The sequence below is a fragment of the Oncorhynchus mykiss genome, chromosome 7 (assembly GCF_013265735.2).
Source record: "Oncorhynchus mykiss isolate Arlee chromosome 7, USDA_OmykA_1.1, whole genome shotgun sequence".
Classification (NCBI taxonomy): domain Eukaryota; kingdom Metazoa; phylum Chordata; class Actinopteri; order Salmoniformes; family Salmonidae; genus Oncorhynchus; species Oncorhynchus mykiss.
In genome coordinates, this window is record NC_048571.1 from 28,848,335 (window position 1) to 28,866,746 (window position 18,412).

Sequence of the window (18,412 nt, forward strand, 5' to 3'; positions counted from 1 at the left end):
ACATACTGTAATAGAACAGCAGGGAGCAGGTCTCGAACTCTCAACCTTCTAGCCCGAGGTCCGGCGCGCTATCGACTGTGCCACAAAGCATGCTCGTGCGGCGGAGTCGATTTCCGCCCTTATAAACCCAGGGTCATTACAATACTAATAATGAACAACGAAGACAATTATGGTTTTCTGTGAAAAGCTTCCATAACGTTACTATAGCTAATTACTGTAAATATTAGAAAGCCGGGTTTGACCGTCGGCGTTGTATGAGCTACAGTACAGTACCGTTATCTAGCTAGCTAACGTTATGTCCTAACTAGGCACAACTAGGTTTGGATTATTTCCCTCTACTATATTCTTTCCCATATATTGTATATCGTTTCCATAAAGCCAACATGGCTTTACACTAATCAACGTACGTTTCCAATCTAGAGCAGTTCTCACTTTTGTGATAATGAACTAGCTAACGTTATCTAACTAACAAACTAGCTAACGTTAACTAACTAACTAACTAAGGACGGTGACCTGTCCAGACGAGATGTTACAACGAACTGAATCGTCAATGGAGGTCTTCCTCTTTATATAGCCTGCTACAGCATGCAATACTATTAACTCACAAGGGGGCATAACGTTACATGGACAATACTATCCCATTTTGGAAACGTTACATGGACAATACAATCCCATTTTGTAAACGTTACATGGACAATACTATCCCGTATTGGAAACGTCACATGTACAATACTATCCCATTTTGTAAACGTTACATGGACAATACTATCCCATTTTGGAAACGTTACATGTCCGCCCCCTTGTGGAGGGAAATTAATATCTTAGATGGTAGCTGTAGATGGGATTCAGATGCATAATGGTATTAATACAGTGTCTAGACAACCTCTTTTGTATAAATTCCCACCATTGATCTACTTCAGAGGAACTGGGTCTAGAGTGATTTCCTGTTGTTTTGACACCTCACTGGAAAACTAGAATAACTAGCTGCTGCTACAGAACGAGACGACCAATTCACAGTTAGTCTGTGTCTCCAAACACAGTATTGCCACGCAGCAAAATGTTGCATACAATCTTTCAAGACAGCCTGAAAAAATAACCTATTTGTGTACAAAGATATCTTGAAATGTGTTATTAGGCTTGTATGGCAGTACTGTTACTGGATGGCAGTATTGTATTGGCTAGTGCTTTTTCCAAGATGGCGATGTGCGTCTTTCAGGTGATTCTGCCACTGTGACGTATAATCAAGTGGACAGGACTCTTCAACATCAACAGCTAGTCAGCCCCTTGGTTTACTCTAACTTTATAGAAAAAGGTTTATTCAATAAATTTAGCAACTCCTCTCATACTGGGAAGACCCCACCCCCACCAAAAATATAACATTTTCAGACCTTTAAGAGCAGTTTTATTTCAATTGTAGTACCTGGACAGAGAAAATCCAATAAGCGTTTTATAGTTTCATCCTTAGGCTAACTTACGCTAAAGTGGACACACTCCCATCAGTTTCTGAGACAATTGCCCAGACTTTGTACTGTTTAATAATGCTTAAACCTCATCTTTATCAAATGAGGTTAGGATACCAACTCAAAGCCTATGTTCGTCTATATATCAGTTGTTTAAATTGTATCTAATTATATTCCCAGTATTACTTTATCAAATCTCTGGTAATCGATGATAGAATTTATCATATTTTCATTTATTCAAAGAACCCATACAAAACGTAAGAAATTCTCAGGTACTCACGACAACCATTCCATTTGCTTTTTCAAGGACTCTCCATAGCTACGAAGCAGCTCTCCAAACATACTCCCAGCAGAACCCAAAAAATATATAGATCTCTGTTACCACCCAAACTTCAGATTAAGACTCAATCACACAACTCTCATATCGCAGTCACACAATGCTATTCCCAAACATAGCTATTCAAATTAGTTGTTTTTCAACAATATTTTAACCTGCAGGAATATTTTCACATTTCTATGTCATGGTTAGTTCCTAGGATAACTCATACATTTACATCTTTCAATACTTCTAAAATGGGATCCAGGTTTAGAACAATTACAGGTTTAAAATTACAGATTTAAAACAATTACAGGTTCACCTTACACTATATCATACATGGTCTTAACTCGTAAACACAGATTCTAGTTTTCATCCAACTCACACAGATAGCTGGCTCGGCCCTATTTACACCTCCAAGGTGCCCCCCTCACTCAGGAATACACACTCAGAGCCTACGAGGCTTTTCTAAAAACTGCACTTGTTTCACTAACTTTTTTATTTTATTTTTGAACTACGTTTGAGATCGGCTCGCTGCCTCTCAGATAAAAGGTGGGTCCATCTGCTCTGTTCCCGAAGTGTGGTTTCCCTGAGATCCCTTGCACACAATTTACCCAGATCGTCAGGAGCGGTCACCAAGTGAAGATTCACATCCCCATCGACAAATGTGGTTGTTAATTTTTTTTTATATCAAATGAGAAGACAAACGTATCGCACAAGTCAGAATTATTCTTAAACTAAACCTTTATTCACTTATTAATAAGGGAGCAGGTCAATACAACACACAAATATAAAGTTAATCAATTGAGTGCGCTACGGTAATGATGGCTGGTCGACGAATCACCCCCAGATGATTTGTTGAGAGCCACGAGACAAAAGTACAAAGGTATTTTACAGCCAAGATGCACCCCTTTCAACCATATATGACGAACAACAGATGTATAGAACGGGTCACAAGGTTAAGATTTGTATGAAAGATACTTATAATTCTCAGCAGACAGTATCTGCTGTAAAAACAGTACCCTTTGTGTAGAGACCAGGGTCTGGCCCTGGGGTCATCTCTCCCTGGTACCATATAGAACAGAAACATTAACTCATAATCTGGAATGCAGTCTCTTTAGGTTTTATCACCCAAAAGACATCGTACATCTCCTGTCAGTGTTATCTCCCAGAGGCCCTTCCTCAGTAGAACACACAGACACAATAGTTATAAAAACCCTCTATTCTGTTGCATAAAACTACCATTTGATGCAATAAAAGTATATAACATAATCTTGCATTTTTGCTCTGTGTCCACTGAATGTTGACTAGTAACAACAACTGGGACATAAAAGTCACCCACCATGAGCACCCACTAAATCTGCCCAAGAAGAGGCAAACAAAAGAAAAACCCACAACAAACTTACAGACAGGAAGCAAACCAAAACGGTAGTGCAACTAAAGGTGTTGACTCTCCACATCTATCAAGACAACTGGAGCACTGGGCCAGACACTCTTAAATAGAACCTGGACCAGCTCAGGTGAAACACCTTCACAATAACGAGATGGACAACCAGCACAGGTGTAACACATACCGACTTACGAGGTGAAACTAATCAGTGCGTCCTACCTGCTAACGAGCTAGACGTGCTAACGAGCTAGACGTGCTAACGAGCTAGACGTGCTAGACGTGCTAACGAGCTAGACGTGCTATAGTCTAACCTCAAAACATAAAAAACCAAACATTTGTAACACTGTAAGGGAATGAAGATCCATGGCAACTCACTGGCTAAACGCAAAACACAAACCTTTTTGACTGCCCACCTTGAGACAATCAGAAACCAAGTTGTCCTCACCATGGACACAAGCACCAAAAACGCTGTTGTTTTGACAAGTAGCAATAAACTACTGATATCGATTAGGGTGGAAATCAGGTTGTTTGTGCTGTTGAAACTAACACAACTAAAAAAACATATGGAAATGGGAGACATCTTTTATCTCACTAGTTAGAGGACAACCTGCAGAAGAGAGTCAGCTACAATTTGGAGTGATGCATTTAAATTTAGGGGTCGCTAAATAAAGGAACGCAAACACTTATTTGTCATCACCAAATCGATATCATGTTGAAATCAATTGTGCAAGAGGAGGGAGATGAGGTTGCATGTCCTGTTAAAACTAACAGCTCAAAAACCAAACAGAATCTGGAAATAATGTGTACATCACTGGTTAGAGGACAATTTGTAGAAAACAGCTCGCTACATTTTGAAATGTTGCATTTTGATTCAAGTGGGTCACCAATGTGGGAAATGCAACACAACTCTTTTTTTGTTAGTCACTTTTTGTTAAATCACATAAATAGTACTCTTTCAATTCAGAGCTTGTATTTTTCCATGAGGCTAATATCCATATCATGCTGAAATCAATAGAACATGGGGCAAACGTTTAGGGTTCTACATTGTGACATTATTAAAATACTCATACTTCAATGTTAAAACATTCTACACTGTGAGATTATTAAAACAACTCCTTCATGTATGTATTTTCTGATGTTTGATCAGAGATCTTTTAACAGAGTATCTCTTGTCACATTGATGACAGCTATGAGATTTCTCTCCTGTGTGTGTTCTCTGGTGTGCTATCAGGCCACTTGACTGAGTAAAACTCTTCCCACATTGAGTACAGCTATAAGGTTTCTCTCCTGTGTGTGTTCTCTGGTGTGATATCAGGGAGCATGACTGATTAAAACTCTTTTCACATTGAGTACAGCTATATGGTGGTTTCTCTCCTGTGTGTGTTCTCTGGTGTGATTTTAAATCACTTGATCTAACAAAACTCTTTCCGCAGTCAGAGCAGTGGTAAGGTTTCTCTCCTGTGTGTGTTCTCAGGTGTACTTTCAGGCAGCTTGCCTGAGTAAAACTCTTCCCACATTGAGTACAGCTATAAGGTTTCTCTCCTGTGTGTATTCTCTGGTGCACTATCAGGGAGCTTGACTGAATAAAACTCTTCCCACATTGAGTACAGCTATATGGTGGTTTCTCTCCTGTGTGTGTTCTCTGGTGTGATTTTAAATCACTTAAGCTAATAAAACTTTTTACGCAGTCAGAGCAGTGGTATGGTTTCTCTCCTGTGTGTGTTCTCAGGTGTACTTTCAGGCAGCTTGCCTGAATAAAACTCTTCCCACATTGAGTACAACTACACGGTTTCTCTCCTGTGTGTGTCCGCTTGTGTAATATCAGTCCATTTGGCTGAGTAAAACTCTTCCCACATTGATTACAGCTATATGGTTTCTCTCCTGTGTGTGTTCTCTGGTGCATGATCAGGGAGCTTGACCGAGTAAAACTTTTCCCACATTGATTACAGCTATAAAGTTTCTCTCCAGTGTGTGTCCTCTGGTGTGCCTTCAGAGAGCTTGATGTAGTAAAAGTCTTCCCACATTGAGTACAGCTAAATGGTTTCTCTCCTGTGTGAGTTCTCTGGTGTACCTTCAGAGAGCTAGATGTAACATAACTCTTCCCACATTGATCACAGCTATAAGATTTCTCTCCTGTGTGTGTTCTCTGGTGTAAAGTCAGATAGCTAGATGTAACAAAACTCTTCCCACATTGAGTACAGCTATAAGGCTTCTCTTTTGTGTGTCTTCTCTGGTGTTTAGTCAGATTGGAAGACGTAGTAAAACTCTTCCCACATTGATCACAGCTATAAGGCTTCTCTCCTGTGTGTACTCGCTGGTGTATTTTTAGTTCTGATGAACATTTGCAATGTTTCCCACAGTCAGAGCAGCAGTGAGGCTTCTTCCCTGTGGGTCTCTGCTGGGGTTTCTTGAGGTGTTCTGATCTGGAAAGAATCTTCTCTGCCTCGTCAGCATCATGATGTAGTTGAGGCTCCAAAGAGAATCCACGACAGTCACATCTCTCTCCTGTGTGAACGACAAAGTCAGACAGATGGTTAAAGTCCCACATGAGCAGAAATCCACTGTTTATTTGAGGTAAAAGGTGATGCCCAGAGCATACACATGAAGTTGTACAACAAATTACATCTTAAATCTTGACAATTAAGACAGTCAAGAGAGCAACAATAGTCATTTTATTTTATTTTGTCTTGTTTTCACAATAGTAATAACATAGATAACTACTGTAGGACACATTACTTCACCTAACAACAACAACATAGACCTAGGACTATAAATAATTTAATATTTCAGGTGAAACATGGAAACTAAAATGTCTGTCATGACATTTCATAACCAGATAATTTTGTGAATAATCCCACTAGGTTACTCTGTAATGTGCTGTCATTCTAAATGTTCTGAATAAGAAAATAGCTGTGTTGTACAATAGCTTATCCATCAAGGAACAGTTCTCTATACACACTATGAGCTACATATCTCTGTGTCCAAAATGACTAACGATACCCTACCCTAATTATTGAAGAACTACAATGACAGCATCCATTTGGGTGTTGTCAATAAAGTTAACGTGACTCTCAGGTAAAACATTGGATTTAGCAAACACTGAAGTTATTAAGGATTTCTGTGCCCATAAACTGTTTTCCCAGCGTAATATAAGGAGACACTAAATGTTACGTTGTTAGAGTGCATAGAGTGCCACACTCTGACATGATTACAGACATTCAACATGCACTTACACAAATGACTGATGACTGGCAGAGAGAAATTGATGATAAAAAGATTGTGGGGGTTGTTTTGTTAGACTTCAGTGCGGCTTTTGACATTATCGATCATAGTCTGTTGGTGGATAAACTTACATGTTTCGGGTTTATAACCCCTGCTATATTGTGGATAAAGAGTTACCTGTCTAACAGAACACAGAGGATGTTCTTAAATGGAAGCCTCTCCAACAAAATCCAAGTAGAATCAGGAATTCCCCAGGGCAGCTGTCTAGACCCGTTACTTTTTTCAATCTTTATTAACAACATGCCACTGGCTTTGAGTAAAGTCAGTGTGTCCATGTATGAGGATGACTCAACACTATACACGCCAGCTACCACGGCAACTGAAATGACAGCAACACTTAACAAAGAGCTGCAGCTAGTTTCAGAATGTGTGGCAAGGAATAAGTTAGTCCTAAATATTTGAAAAACTAAAAGCGCTGTACAAATCATTCACTAAACTCTAAACCTCAACTAAATCTTGTAATGAATAATGTGGAAATTGAGCAAGTTGAGGTGACTGAACTGTTTTGTGTAACCCTGGATTGTAAACTGTCATGGGCGAAGTCAATAATAAAGTGCTGCTCTGCCTTAACAGCACTATCAACAAGGCAGGTCCTTGATGTTCATCAGTCCACTGTAAGACAAATTGTCTATAAATGGAGAAAGATCAGCACTGTTACTACTCTCCCTAGGAGTGGCCATACTGCAAAGATGACTGCAAGAGCACAGAGGAGAATGCTCAATGAGGTTAAGAAGTATCCTAGAATGTCAGCCAAAGATTTACAGTAATCTCTGGAACATGTAAACATCTCTGTTGACGAGTCTACGATATGTAAAATACAAAACAAGAATGGTGTTCATAGGAGGACACTACGGAAGAAGCCACTGCTGTCCAAAAAAAAAAGAATACAGTGCCTTGCGAAAGTATTCGGCCCCCTTGAACTGTGCGACCTTTTGCCACATTTCAGGCCTCAAACATAAAGATATAAAATTTTATTTTTTTGTGAAGAATCAACAACAAGTGGGACACAATCATGAAGTGGAACGACATTTATTGGATATTTCAAACTTTTTTAACAAATCAAAAACTGAAAAATTGGGCGTGCAAAATTATTCAGCCCCTTTACTTTCAGTGCAGCAAACTATCTCCAGAAGTTCAGTGAGAATCTCTGAATGATCCAATGTTGACCTAAATGACTAATGATGATAAATACAATCCACCTGTGTGTAATCAAGTCTCCGTATAAATGCACCTGCACTGTGATAGTCTCAGAGGTCCGTTAAAAGCGCAGAGAGCATCATGAAGAACAAGGAACACACCAGGCAGGTCCGAGATACTGTTGTGAAGGATTTGGATCCAAAAGATTTCCCAAGCTTTAAACATCCCAAGGAGCACTGTGCAAGCGATAATATTGAAATGGAAGGAGTATCAAACCACTGCAAATCTAACAAGACCTGGCCGTCCCTCTAAACTTTCAGCTCATACAAGGAGAAGACTGATCAGAGATGCAGCCAAGAGGCCCATGATCACTCTGGATGAACTGCAGAGATCTACAGCTGAGGTGGGAGACTCTGTCCATAGGACAACAATCAGTCGTATATTGCACAAATCTGGCCTTTATGGAAGAGTGGCAAGAAGAAAGACATTTCTTAAAGATATCCATAAAAAGTGTTGTTTAAAGTTTGCCACAAGCCACCTGGGAGACACACCAAACATGTGGAAGAAGGTGCTCTGGTCAGATGAAACCAAAATTGAACTTTTTGGCAACAATGCAAAACGTTATGTTTGGCGTAAAAGCAACACAGCTCATCACCCTGAACACACCATACCCACTGTCAAACATGGTGGTGGCAGCAACATGGTTTGGGCCTGCTTTTCTTCAGCAGGGACAGGGAAGATGGTTAAAATTGATGGGAAGATGGATGGAGCCAAATACAGGACCACTCTGGAAGAAAACCTGATGGAGTCTGCAAAAGACCTGAGACTGGGACGGAGATTTGTCTTCCAACAAGACAATGATCCAAAACATAAAGCAAAATCTACAATGGAATGGTTCAAAAATAAACATATCCAGGTGTTAGAAAGGCCAAGTCAAAGTCCAGCCCTGAATCCAATCGAGAATCTGTGGAAAGAACTGAAAACTGCTGTTCACAAATGCTCTCCATCCAACCTCACTGAGCTCGAGCTGTTTTGCAAGGAGGAATGGGAAAAATTTCAGTCTCTCGATGTGCAAAACTGATAGAGACATACCCCAAGCGACTTACAGCTGTAATCACAGCAAAAGGTGGCGCTACAAAGTATTAACTTAAGGGGGCTGAATAATTTTGCACGCCCAATTTTTCAGTTTTTGATTTGTTAAAAAAGTTTTAAATATCCAATAAATGTCGTTCCACTTCATGATTGTGTCCCACTTGTTGTTGATTCTTCACAAAAAATACAGTTTTATATCTTTATGTTTGAAGCCTGAAATGTGGCAAAATGTCGCAAAGTTCAAGGGGGCCGAATACTTTCGCAAGGCACTGTACATTGCTGCACGTCTGAAGTTTGCAAAAGTGCACCTGGATGTTCCACTGCGCTACAGACAAAATATTATGTGGACAGATGAAACTACAGTTGAGTTGTTTGCAAGGAACACACAACACTATGTGTGGAGAAAAAAAATACATTAAAAACTTATGCCAACTGTAAAGTATGGTGGAGGGCGCATTATGGTTTGGGGCTGCTTTGCTGCCTCAGGACCTGGGCAGCTTGCTATCGTCGACAGAAAAACTCATTCCCAAGTTTATCAAGACATTATGCAGGAGAATATAAGGCTCTCTGTGTGCCAATTGATGCAACAGAAGCTGGGTAATGCAACAGGACAACGACTCAAAACACAGAAGTAAATCAACAACAGAATGGCTTCAACAGAAGAAAGCTTCCGGAGTGGCCCATGCAAAGTGCTGACCTCAAACCGATTGAGATGCAGTGGCATGACCTCAAGAGAGCGGTACACACCAGACATGCCAAGAATATTGCTGAACTGAAACAGTTTTGTAAAGAGGAATGGTCCAAAATTCTTCCTGTCCGTTGTGCAGGTCTGATCCCCAACTACAGAAAATGTTTGATTGAGGTTATAGCTGCCAAAAGAGGGTCAACCAGTTATTAAATCCAAGGGTTCACATACTTTTCCCACCCTGCATTGTGAATGTTTACACAGTGTTTTCAATAAAGATATGAAAACGTATAATTGTTTGTGTGTTATTAGTTTAAACAGACTGTGTTTGTCTATTGTTGTGACTTAGACGAAGATCAGATCAAATTTTATGACCCATTTATGCAGAAATCCAGGTAATTACAAAGGGTTCACATACTTTTTCTTGCCACTGTATGTATATTTGTAAACAACAGCTTCGGCACAAAATCTAAGGAAGTTTCAAGGTTTTTGCTCGCCTGAGGTAGATAACCTCATGATAAGCTGTAGACTACACTATTTAGCAAGAGAGTTTTCATCTGTATTTTTCGGAGCTGTCTATATACCACCACAAACCGATGCTGGCACTAAGACAGCACTCAATGAGCTGTATATGGCCAAAAGCAAACAGGACAACGCGTGGTGCCGGGAAACTCAAATCCACCAGTAAAAAAAGTTCTCAAGCTACAGGACTGTTTTGCTAGCACAGACTGGAAAATGTTCCGGGATTCTTCCGATGGCATTGAGGAGCCCACCACATCAATCACTGGGTTAATCAATGAGTGCATTGATGACGTCATCCCCACAGTGACCATATGTACATACACCAACCAGAAGCCATTGATTACAGGCAACAACTGCACTGAGCCAAAGGGCATAGCTGCCGCTTTCAAGGAGTGGGACTCTAACCCGGAAGCTTATACGAAATCCTGTTATGCCCTCCGACGAACCAGCAAACAGGCAAAGCGTAAATACAGGACTAAGATCGAATCGTATTACACCGGCTCCAACGCTCATCGGATGCGGCAGGGCTTGCAATCCATTACAGACTACAAAGGGAAGCACAGCTGCCAGCTGCCCACTGACACGAGCCTACCAGGTGAGCTAAATCACTGTTCACTTCAAGGCAAGTAACACTGAAGCATGCATGAGAGCATCAGCTGTTCCGGACAACTGTGTGATCAGGCTCTCCGCAGCCGATGTAAGACCTTTAAACAGGTCAACATTCACAAGAGCGCGGGGCCAGATGGATTACCATCTGTAATTACCATTACCACCATACTCCGAGCATGCGCTGACCAACTGGCAAGTGTCTTTACTGACATTTTCAACATCTCCCTGTCTGAGTCTGTAATACCAACATGTTTCAAGCATTCAAGAACACTAAGGTAACCTTCCTAAATTACTACCGACGCGTAGCACTCACATCTGTTGCCCTGAAGTGCTTTGAAAGGCTGGTGTTTAAAAAAAAGCACCTTTATTTAACCAGGTAGGCTAGTTGAGAACAAGTTCTCATTTACAACTGCGACCTGGCCAAGATAAAGCAAAGCAGTGCGACACATACAACAACACAGAGTTACACATGGAGTAAACAAACCGCCAGTCAATAATACAATAGAAAAATTCTATATACAGTGTGTGCAAATAAGGTAAGAAGGCAATAAATAGGCCATAGTGGCGAAGTAATTACAATATAGCAATTAAACACTGGAGTGATAGATGTGTGGAAGATGAATGTGCAAGTAGAAACACTGGGGTGCAAAGGAGCAAAATAAATAAATGAATAACAGTATGGGGATGAGGTAGTTGGTTGGGCTATTTACAGATGTGCAGTGTACATGTGCAGTGATCTGTGAGCTGCTCTGACAGTTACTGCTTAAAGCCAGTGAGGGAGATATGAGTCTCCAGCTTCAGTTACTTTTGCAGTTCGTTCCAGTCATTGGCAGCAGAGAACTGGAACTGGCCTCCTCTTCTTTAACTGTAACATCCTCCTCCTCTTTCACTCTGAAAGTGTCTTCTTATTCTTTCACTGAAACATCTTTCTCTTCTTCTTTCACTAACAGCCTCCTCTTCCTCAAGAGCTTATTTCTCTGTCCAGCAGACCTCTTCTTTAGCAGGAGGTGAGTAGCTTAGTGACCTCATGGTCGGAGATGTTAGCTAGCTAGGCTAGTGCTAACTTAACCAGCACGCTAGCTGACTAATAACAGAAAAAAACTTATATTTTAGGTTTTGATGGGATACGACAGTTGAACTAAGCTCATGAGGCATTTATAAGTGAATTCTTCAAGAAACAGATGGGTACAGATCATTAATGTATAAGTCCCAAAATGGATGTAACAACTGCTGATTGCCCCTTTAAGAGTACATCTTGGGCTAATCTAATAGGAGATATTGAGGACTATAGTATTTCAGGCATTGTCATTGGATGCATTTGATCAATTGTTAACGTTTTGTTGATGGTCCACTCTTGATGTTCTACACGTTACAGTGTTGCTTCAGCCATTCCTACAGAGCAACATTAAAGTGTAGAACCCCTTTACTGCATATTGGTTCAACGACTGCAGAGATGGTACTTACTGGTGTTAAACAGATCTCCAACCTCCTCTTCTTCCAATGTGACAGACATCTCCTCCTCTTTCACTCCCGAAACGGCTTCCTCCTCTTCTTTTACTGTAACATCCTCCTCCTCTTTCACTCTGAACGCGTCTTTCTCTTCTTTCACTGAAACGTCTTCCTCTTCTTCTTTCACGGTAACAGCCTCACCCTCTACTTGTTTTTGTATTGTAACAGCCTTCTCTTCCTCCTCCTCTTTCACTAGAGCTTCTTTCTCCGTCCAGCAGACCTCCTCTTTAACAGAAGAGTAGCTTAGTGAACTCATGTTCGAGGATGTTAGCTAGCTAGCATTAGCGACTAGCCTAGTTCTAAGTTAACCTAGCAAACCAGCTAGCTGACAAACAACGTAAATATATAATTAAATGGTCCAACAAGTACACATGACAGAAGTCTGTTTAAAACACAGCGACTAATATACAACAACAAAGTGTAAAGATCGTGAATGTTGTAGCTATGTTTGCTAGAAAGCTACCGAAGTGTCTGACTAGCTGTTGTTGTTGAAGGAGCGTCCCTTCCACACTGGCAGCATCGCCTGAACCTAAAAGACACACACCGCCATCTGCTGACTGGAGTTGGCAACGCAGTTGAGGAACCAAACGTTTATTTTTAATTTGCTTCATAAAAGTGTAATATTATATTAAGTCGTTCAAAGAGAAGCATGTGTTGATTGATTCGTGTTGAGTGAGAATTTAAAACAAAACTTTACACCAACTACATATTTACATTTAACTATATTTCTGACATGGATCATTTTGACCCCAGAGGCATATTTTTTATCATCGCCAAAAATGTGGTTTATTCAATTCTTCCAATTTTTCATGACTTTGTCAATCAACTTGTTCTTAATAAAATCTAAATCATGGTTTAGTGTTTCTGTATCAAAATGGACTTTTAACTAATTAAAATCCTTTGGAGTCATTTTGACCCCAGCCAAAAACACCTTTGATAAATAGGACATTTATTTAAAATCAAATCATATTTTATTGGTCACATGAACATGTTAAGCAGATATTATTGCGGATGTAGCGAAATACTTGTGTTTCTAGCTCCGACGGTGCAAAAATATCTAACAAGTATTATCTAACAATTTCACAACATATACCCAATACACACACATCTAAGTATTTGAATCTAGGTTTCTCTGTAGACATGATCCATCCCACCAGAGGGTGGAGGGGCACCTGTATCAGTGGTTTTGATAGGATAGACACCTGCAGATATAGTGCCTCCCATGTACTCTCCTAAGATTGGATTTTTCTATACCACGAATCACCTGACTGTATTACAAAACTGCCAGTGGTAGAAAACTCTGCCAGCGATAGAACACTCCCCCAGTGGTAGAAAACTCTGCCAGTGGTAGAAAGGGGTATACAGTGAATTAGGGGTATACAGTGCATTAGGGTGTAGGGTATTAGTATTAGCAAATGGGTGTAGGGTATTAGTATTAGCTAGAGGGTGTAGGGTATTAGTATTAGCTATAGGGTGTAGGGTATTCGTATTAGCATTCACAAGAGTGTGTAGGATATTAAAATTAGCTGTAGGGTGTAGGGTATTAGTACAAGTATTATCTCTAGGGTGTAGGGTATTAGTATTAGCTATAGGGTGTAGGATATTAGTTTTAGTATTAGCTATAGGGTGTAGGGTATTAGTATTAGCTTTAGGCAGTAGTTTATTATTATTAGTATTATCTCTAGGGTGTAGGGTACTAGTATTAGCTATAGGGTGTAGGGTATTAGTATTAGTATTAGCTATAGGGTGTAGGGTATTAGTATTAGCTATAGGGTGTAGGGTGTTAGTGTTAGTATTAGCTATAGGGTGTATGGTATTAGTATTAGTTATATAGTGTATGGTATTTGTATTAGTATTAGCAATAGGGTGAATGGTATTATTATTCGTATTAGCTATAGGTTGTAGGGTATGAGTATTAGTTTTAGCTATAGGGTGTAGGGTATTATTATTAGCTATAGGGTGTAGGTTATTCGTGTTATCTATAGGGTGTAGGGTATTAGTATTAGTATTAGCTATAAGGTGTAGGATGTTAGTATTAGTATTAGCCAAGGGTGTATGGTATTAGTATTAGCTATAGGGTGTAGGGTATCGGGTATTAGTATTAGCTATAGTGTGTAGGGAATTAGTATTAGTATTAGCTATAGGGTTAAGGGTATTAGTATTAGTATTAGCTATAAGGTGTAGGTTATTAGTGTTATCTATAGGGTGTAGGGAATTAGTATTAGTGTTAGCTATAGGGTGTAGGGTGTTAGTAATAGTTGTAGGTTGTAGGCTATCAGTAATAGTATTAGCTATAGGGTGTAGGTTATTAGTGTTATCTATAGGGTGTAGGGAATTAGTATTAGTGTTAGCGATGGGGTGTAGGGTGTTGGTATTAGTATTAGCAATAGGTTGTAGGGTATCGGGTATTAGTATTAGCTATAGTGTGTAGGGTTCTAGAATTAGTTATAGGGTGTGGGGAATTTGTATTAGCTATAGTGTGTAGGGTATTAGTATTAGCTATAGGGTATTAGTGTTAGTGTTAGTATTAGCTATATTATCTCATTGGAATTAGTGTTATCTATAGGGTGTAGGATATTAGTATTAGTATTGGCTATAGGGTGTAGGGTATAAGTCAAAGCTATAGTGTGTAGGGTATTAGTATTAGTTTTAGGGTGTAGGGTACTAGTATTAGCTATAGCGTGTAGGGTGTTAGTGTTAATATTAGCTATAGGGTGTATGGTATCAGTATTATTATTAGCTATAGGGTGTATGGTATTAGTATTAGCTATAGGGCGTAGGATATTAGTATTAGTATTAGCTATAGGGTGTATGGTATTAGTATTAGCATTAGCTATAGGGTGTATGATATTATTTTTAGCTAGAGGATGTAGGGTTCTAGTATTAGTTATAGGGTGTAGGGAATTAGTTTTAGCTATAGCGTGTTAGGTATTAGTATTAGTATTAGCTATAGGGTATTAGTATTAGTGTTAGTATTAGCTATATTAGCTAATTAGAATTAGTATTAGCTATAGGGTGTAGGGTAATAGTAATAGCTATAGGGTGTAGGGTCTTAGTGTTAGTATTAGCTATAAGGTGTATGGTATTAGTATTAGTATTAGTATTAGCTATAGGTTGTAGGGTATTAGTATTAGCTTTAGGGTGTTGGGTATTAGTACTAGTATTAGCTATAGGGTGTATGGTATTAGTATTAGTATTAGCTATAGGTTGTAGGGTATTCGGATTAGTTTTAGCTATAGGGTGTAGGGTATTAGTATTAGTATTAGATATAGGCTATTAGTATTAGTGTTAGTATTAGCTATATTAGCTAATTAGAATTATTGTTATCTATAGGGTGTAGGATATTAGTATTAGTATTGGTTATAGGGAGTAGGGTATTAGTATTAGTATGTTTGGCCCTGTCCGGGGATGTCATCAGATGGGGCCACAGTGTCTCCTGACCCCTCCTGTCTCAGCCTCCAGAATTTATGCTGCAGTAGTTTATGTGTCGGGGGGCTAGGGTCAGTTTGTTATATCTGGAGTACTTCTCCTGTCCTATTCGGTGTCCTGTGTGAATCTAATTGTGCGTTCTCTAATTCTCTCCTTCTCTCTTTCTTTCTCTCTCTCGGAGGACCTGAGCCCTAGGACCATGCCCCAGGACTACCTGACATGATGACTCCTTGCTGTCCCCAGTCCACCTGGCCATGCTGCTGCTCCAGTTTCAACTGACCTGAGCCCTAGGACCATGCCCCAGGACTACCTGACATGATGACTCCTTGCTGTCCCCAGTCCACCTGACCGTGCTGCTGCTCCAGTTTCAACTGTTCTGCCTTATTATTATTCGACCATGCTGGTCATTTATGAACATTTGAACATCTTGGCCATGTTCTGTTATAATCTCCACCCGGCACAGCCAGAAGAGGACTGGCCACCCCACATAGCCTGGTTCCTCTCTAGGTTTCTTCCTAGGTTTTGGCCTTTCTAGGGAGTTTTTCCTAGCCACCGTGCTTCTACACCTGCATTGCTTGCTGTTTGGGGTTTTAGGCTGGGTTTCTGTACAGCACTTTGAGATATCAGCTGATGTACGAAGGGCTATATAAATAAATTTGATTTGACATTAGCTATAGGGTGTAGGGTATAAGTCAAAGCTATAGGGTGTAGGGTATTAGTAATTGTTTTAGGGTGTAGGGTGTTAGTGTTAGTATTAGCTATAGGGTGTAGGGTGTTAGTGTTAGTATTAGCTATAGGATGTATGGTATTAGTATTAGTATTAGCTCTAGGTTGTAGGGTATTAGTATTAGCTTTAGGGTGTAGGGTATTATAATTAGTATTAGCTATAGGGTGTATGGTGTTAGTATTACTATTAGCTATAGGGTGTATGGTGTTAGTATTACTATTAGCTATAGGGTGTAGGGTATTAGTATTTGTATTAGCTGTAGTGTGTATGGTATTAGTACTAGTATTAGCTATAGCTATAGGGTGTTGGGTATTAGTATTAGCTATAGGGTGTAGGGTATTAGTATTAGTTTTAGCTATAGGGTGTAGGGTATTAGACTTAGCTATAGGGTGTAGTGTATTAGTATTAGTATTATCTATAGGGTGTGGGGTATTAGTATTAGAATTATCTCTAGGGTATTAGGTAATAGTATTGGCTATAGTGTGTATTGTATTAGTATTAGCTACAGGGTGTATGATATTAGTATTAGTTATAGGGTGTATGGTATTAATATTAGCTATAGGATGTAGGGTATTAGTATCAGTATCAGTTATAGGGTATTATTATTAGTATTAGCTTTTGGGTGTCGGTTATTAGTATTAGCTATATGGTGTATGGTATTAGAATTAGCTAAAGGGTGTAGGGTATTAGTATTAATATTAGCTGTAGGATTTATGGTAATAGTATTAGCTATAGGGTGTAGGGTGTTAGTATTAGTATTAGCTATAGGGTGTAGGGTATTAGTATTAGTTTTAGCTATAGGGTGTAGGGTAATAGTATTAGCTATAGGGTGTAGTGTGTTACTGTTAGTATTAGCTACAGGGTGTATGGCATTCATACTAGTATTAGCTAAAGTGTGTAGGGTATTAGCATTAGCTATTGTATGAAGGGTATTAGTATTAGCTATAGGGTGTAGGGTATTAATATTAGTATTAGCTAAAGGGTGTAGGGCATTAGTATTTGTATTAGCTATAGCGTGTAGGGTATTAGCATTAGCTATTGTGTGTAGGGTATTAGTATTAGCTATAGGGTGTAGGGTATTAGTGTTAGTATTAGCTATAGGGTATATGGTATTAGTATTAGTATTAGCTATAGGGTTTATGGTATTAGTATTAGTACTAGCTATAGGGTATTAGTATTAGCTATAGAGTGTAGGGTTTTAGTATTAGCTAAAGGGTGTAGGGTATTAGTATTTGTATTAGCTATAGGGTATATTGTATTAATATTAGTTTTAGCTATAGGGTGTAGGGTATTAGACTTAGCTATAGGGTGTAGTGTATTAGTATTAGTATTATCTATAGGGTGTGGGGTATTAGTATTAGAATTATCTCTAGGGTATTAGGTAATAGTATTGGCTATAGTGTGTATTGTATTAGTATTAGCTACAGGGTGTATGATATTAGTATTAGTTATAGGGTGTATGGTTTTAATATTAGCTATAGGATGTAGGGTATTAGTATCAGTATCAGTTATAGGGTATTATTATTAGTATTAGCTTTTGGGTGTCGGTTATTAGTATTACCTATATGGTGTATGGTATTAGAATTAGCTAAAGGGTGTAGGGTATTAGTATTACTATTAGCTGTAGGATTTATGGTAATAGTATTAGCTAAAGGGTGTAGGGTATTAGTATTTGTATTAGCTATAGGGTGTATGGTATTAGTATTAGTATTAGCTATAGGGTGTAGGGTATTAGGTATTAGTATTAGCTATAGTGTGTAGGGTATTAGTATTAGTATTAGCTATAGGGTTAAGGGTATTAGTAGTAGCTAAAGGGTGTATGGTATTAGATATTAGTATTAGCTATAGCGTGTAGGGTATTAGCATTAGCTATTGTGTGTAGATTATTAGTATTAGCTATAGGGTGTAGGGTATTAGTGTTAGTATTAGCTATAGGGTATTATGGTATTAAAATTAGCTAAAGGGTGTAGGGTACTAGTATTTGTATTAGCAATAGGGTGTAAGGTATTAGTATTAGTACTAGCTATAGGGTGTAGGGTATTAGAATTAGTATGAGCTATATTAGCTAATTAGAATTAGTATTAGCTATAGGGTGTAGGGCAGGGGTGTCAAAGTCAAATGGACGGAGGGCCAAATAAAAAAATCAGCTACAAGACGAGGGCCGGACTGTTCGAATGTTCATTGAAAAATTTTTAAATGACGCATATAGTCTAGTGAACCTAATTGAACCTACTGAAAACCTAACAAATATATT

At 39.1% G+C, this 18,412-nt stretch overlaps 1 protein-coding gene across 1 annotated transcript; it reads right to left on the minus strand.

Moving 5' to 3' along the window:
* Nucleotides 1-2,904: 2,904 nt before the first annotated feature.
* LOC110528825 (zinc finger protein 883-like) lies at nucleotides 2,905-12,521 on the minus strand. Its single transcript, XM_021610958.2, has 2 exons — nucleotides 11,958-12,521; nucleotides 2,905-5,671 (listed from the first exon to the last, which is right to left on the minus strand). Exons 1-2 carry the CDS (start codon nucleotides 12,256-12,258, stop codon nucleotides 4,284-4,286), a joined length of 1,689 nt encoding a protein of 562 aa, XP_021466633.2. The 5' UTR covers nucleotides 12,259-12,521; the 3' UTR covers nucleotides 2,905-4,283.
* Nucleotides 12,522-18,412: the final 5,891 nt, after the last annotated feature.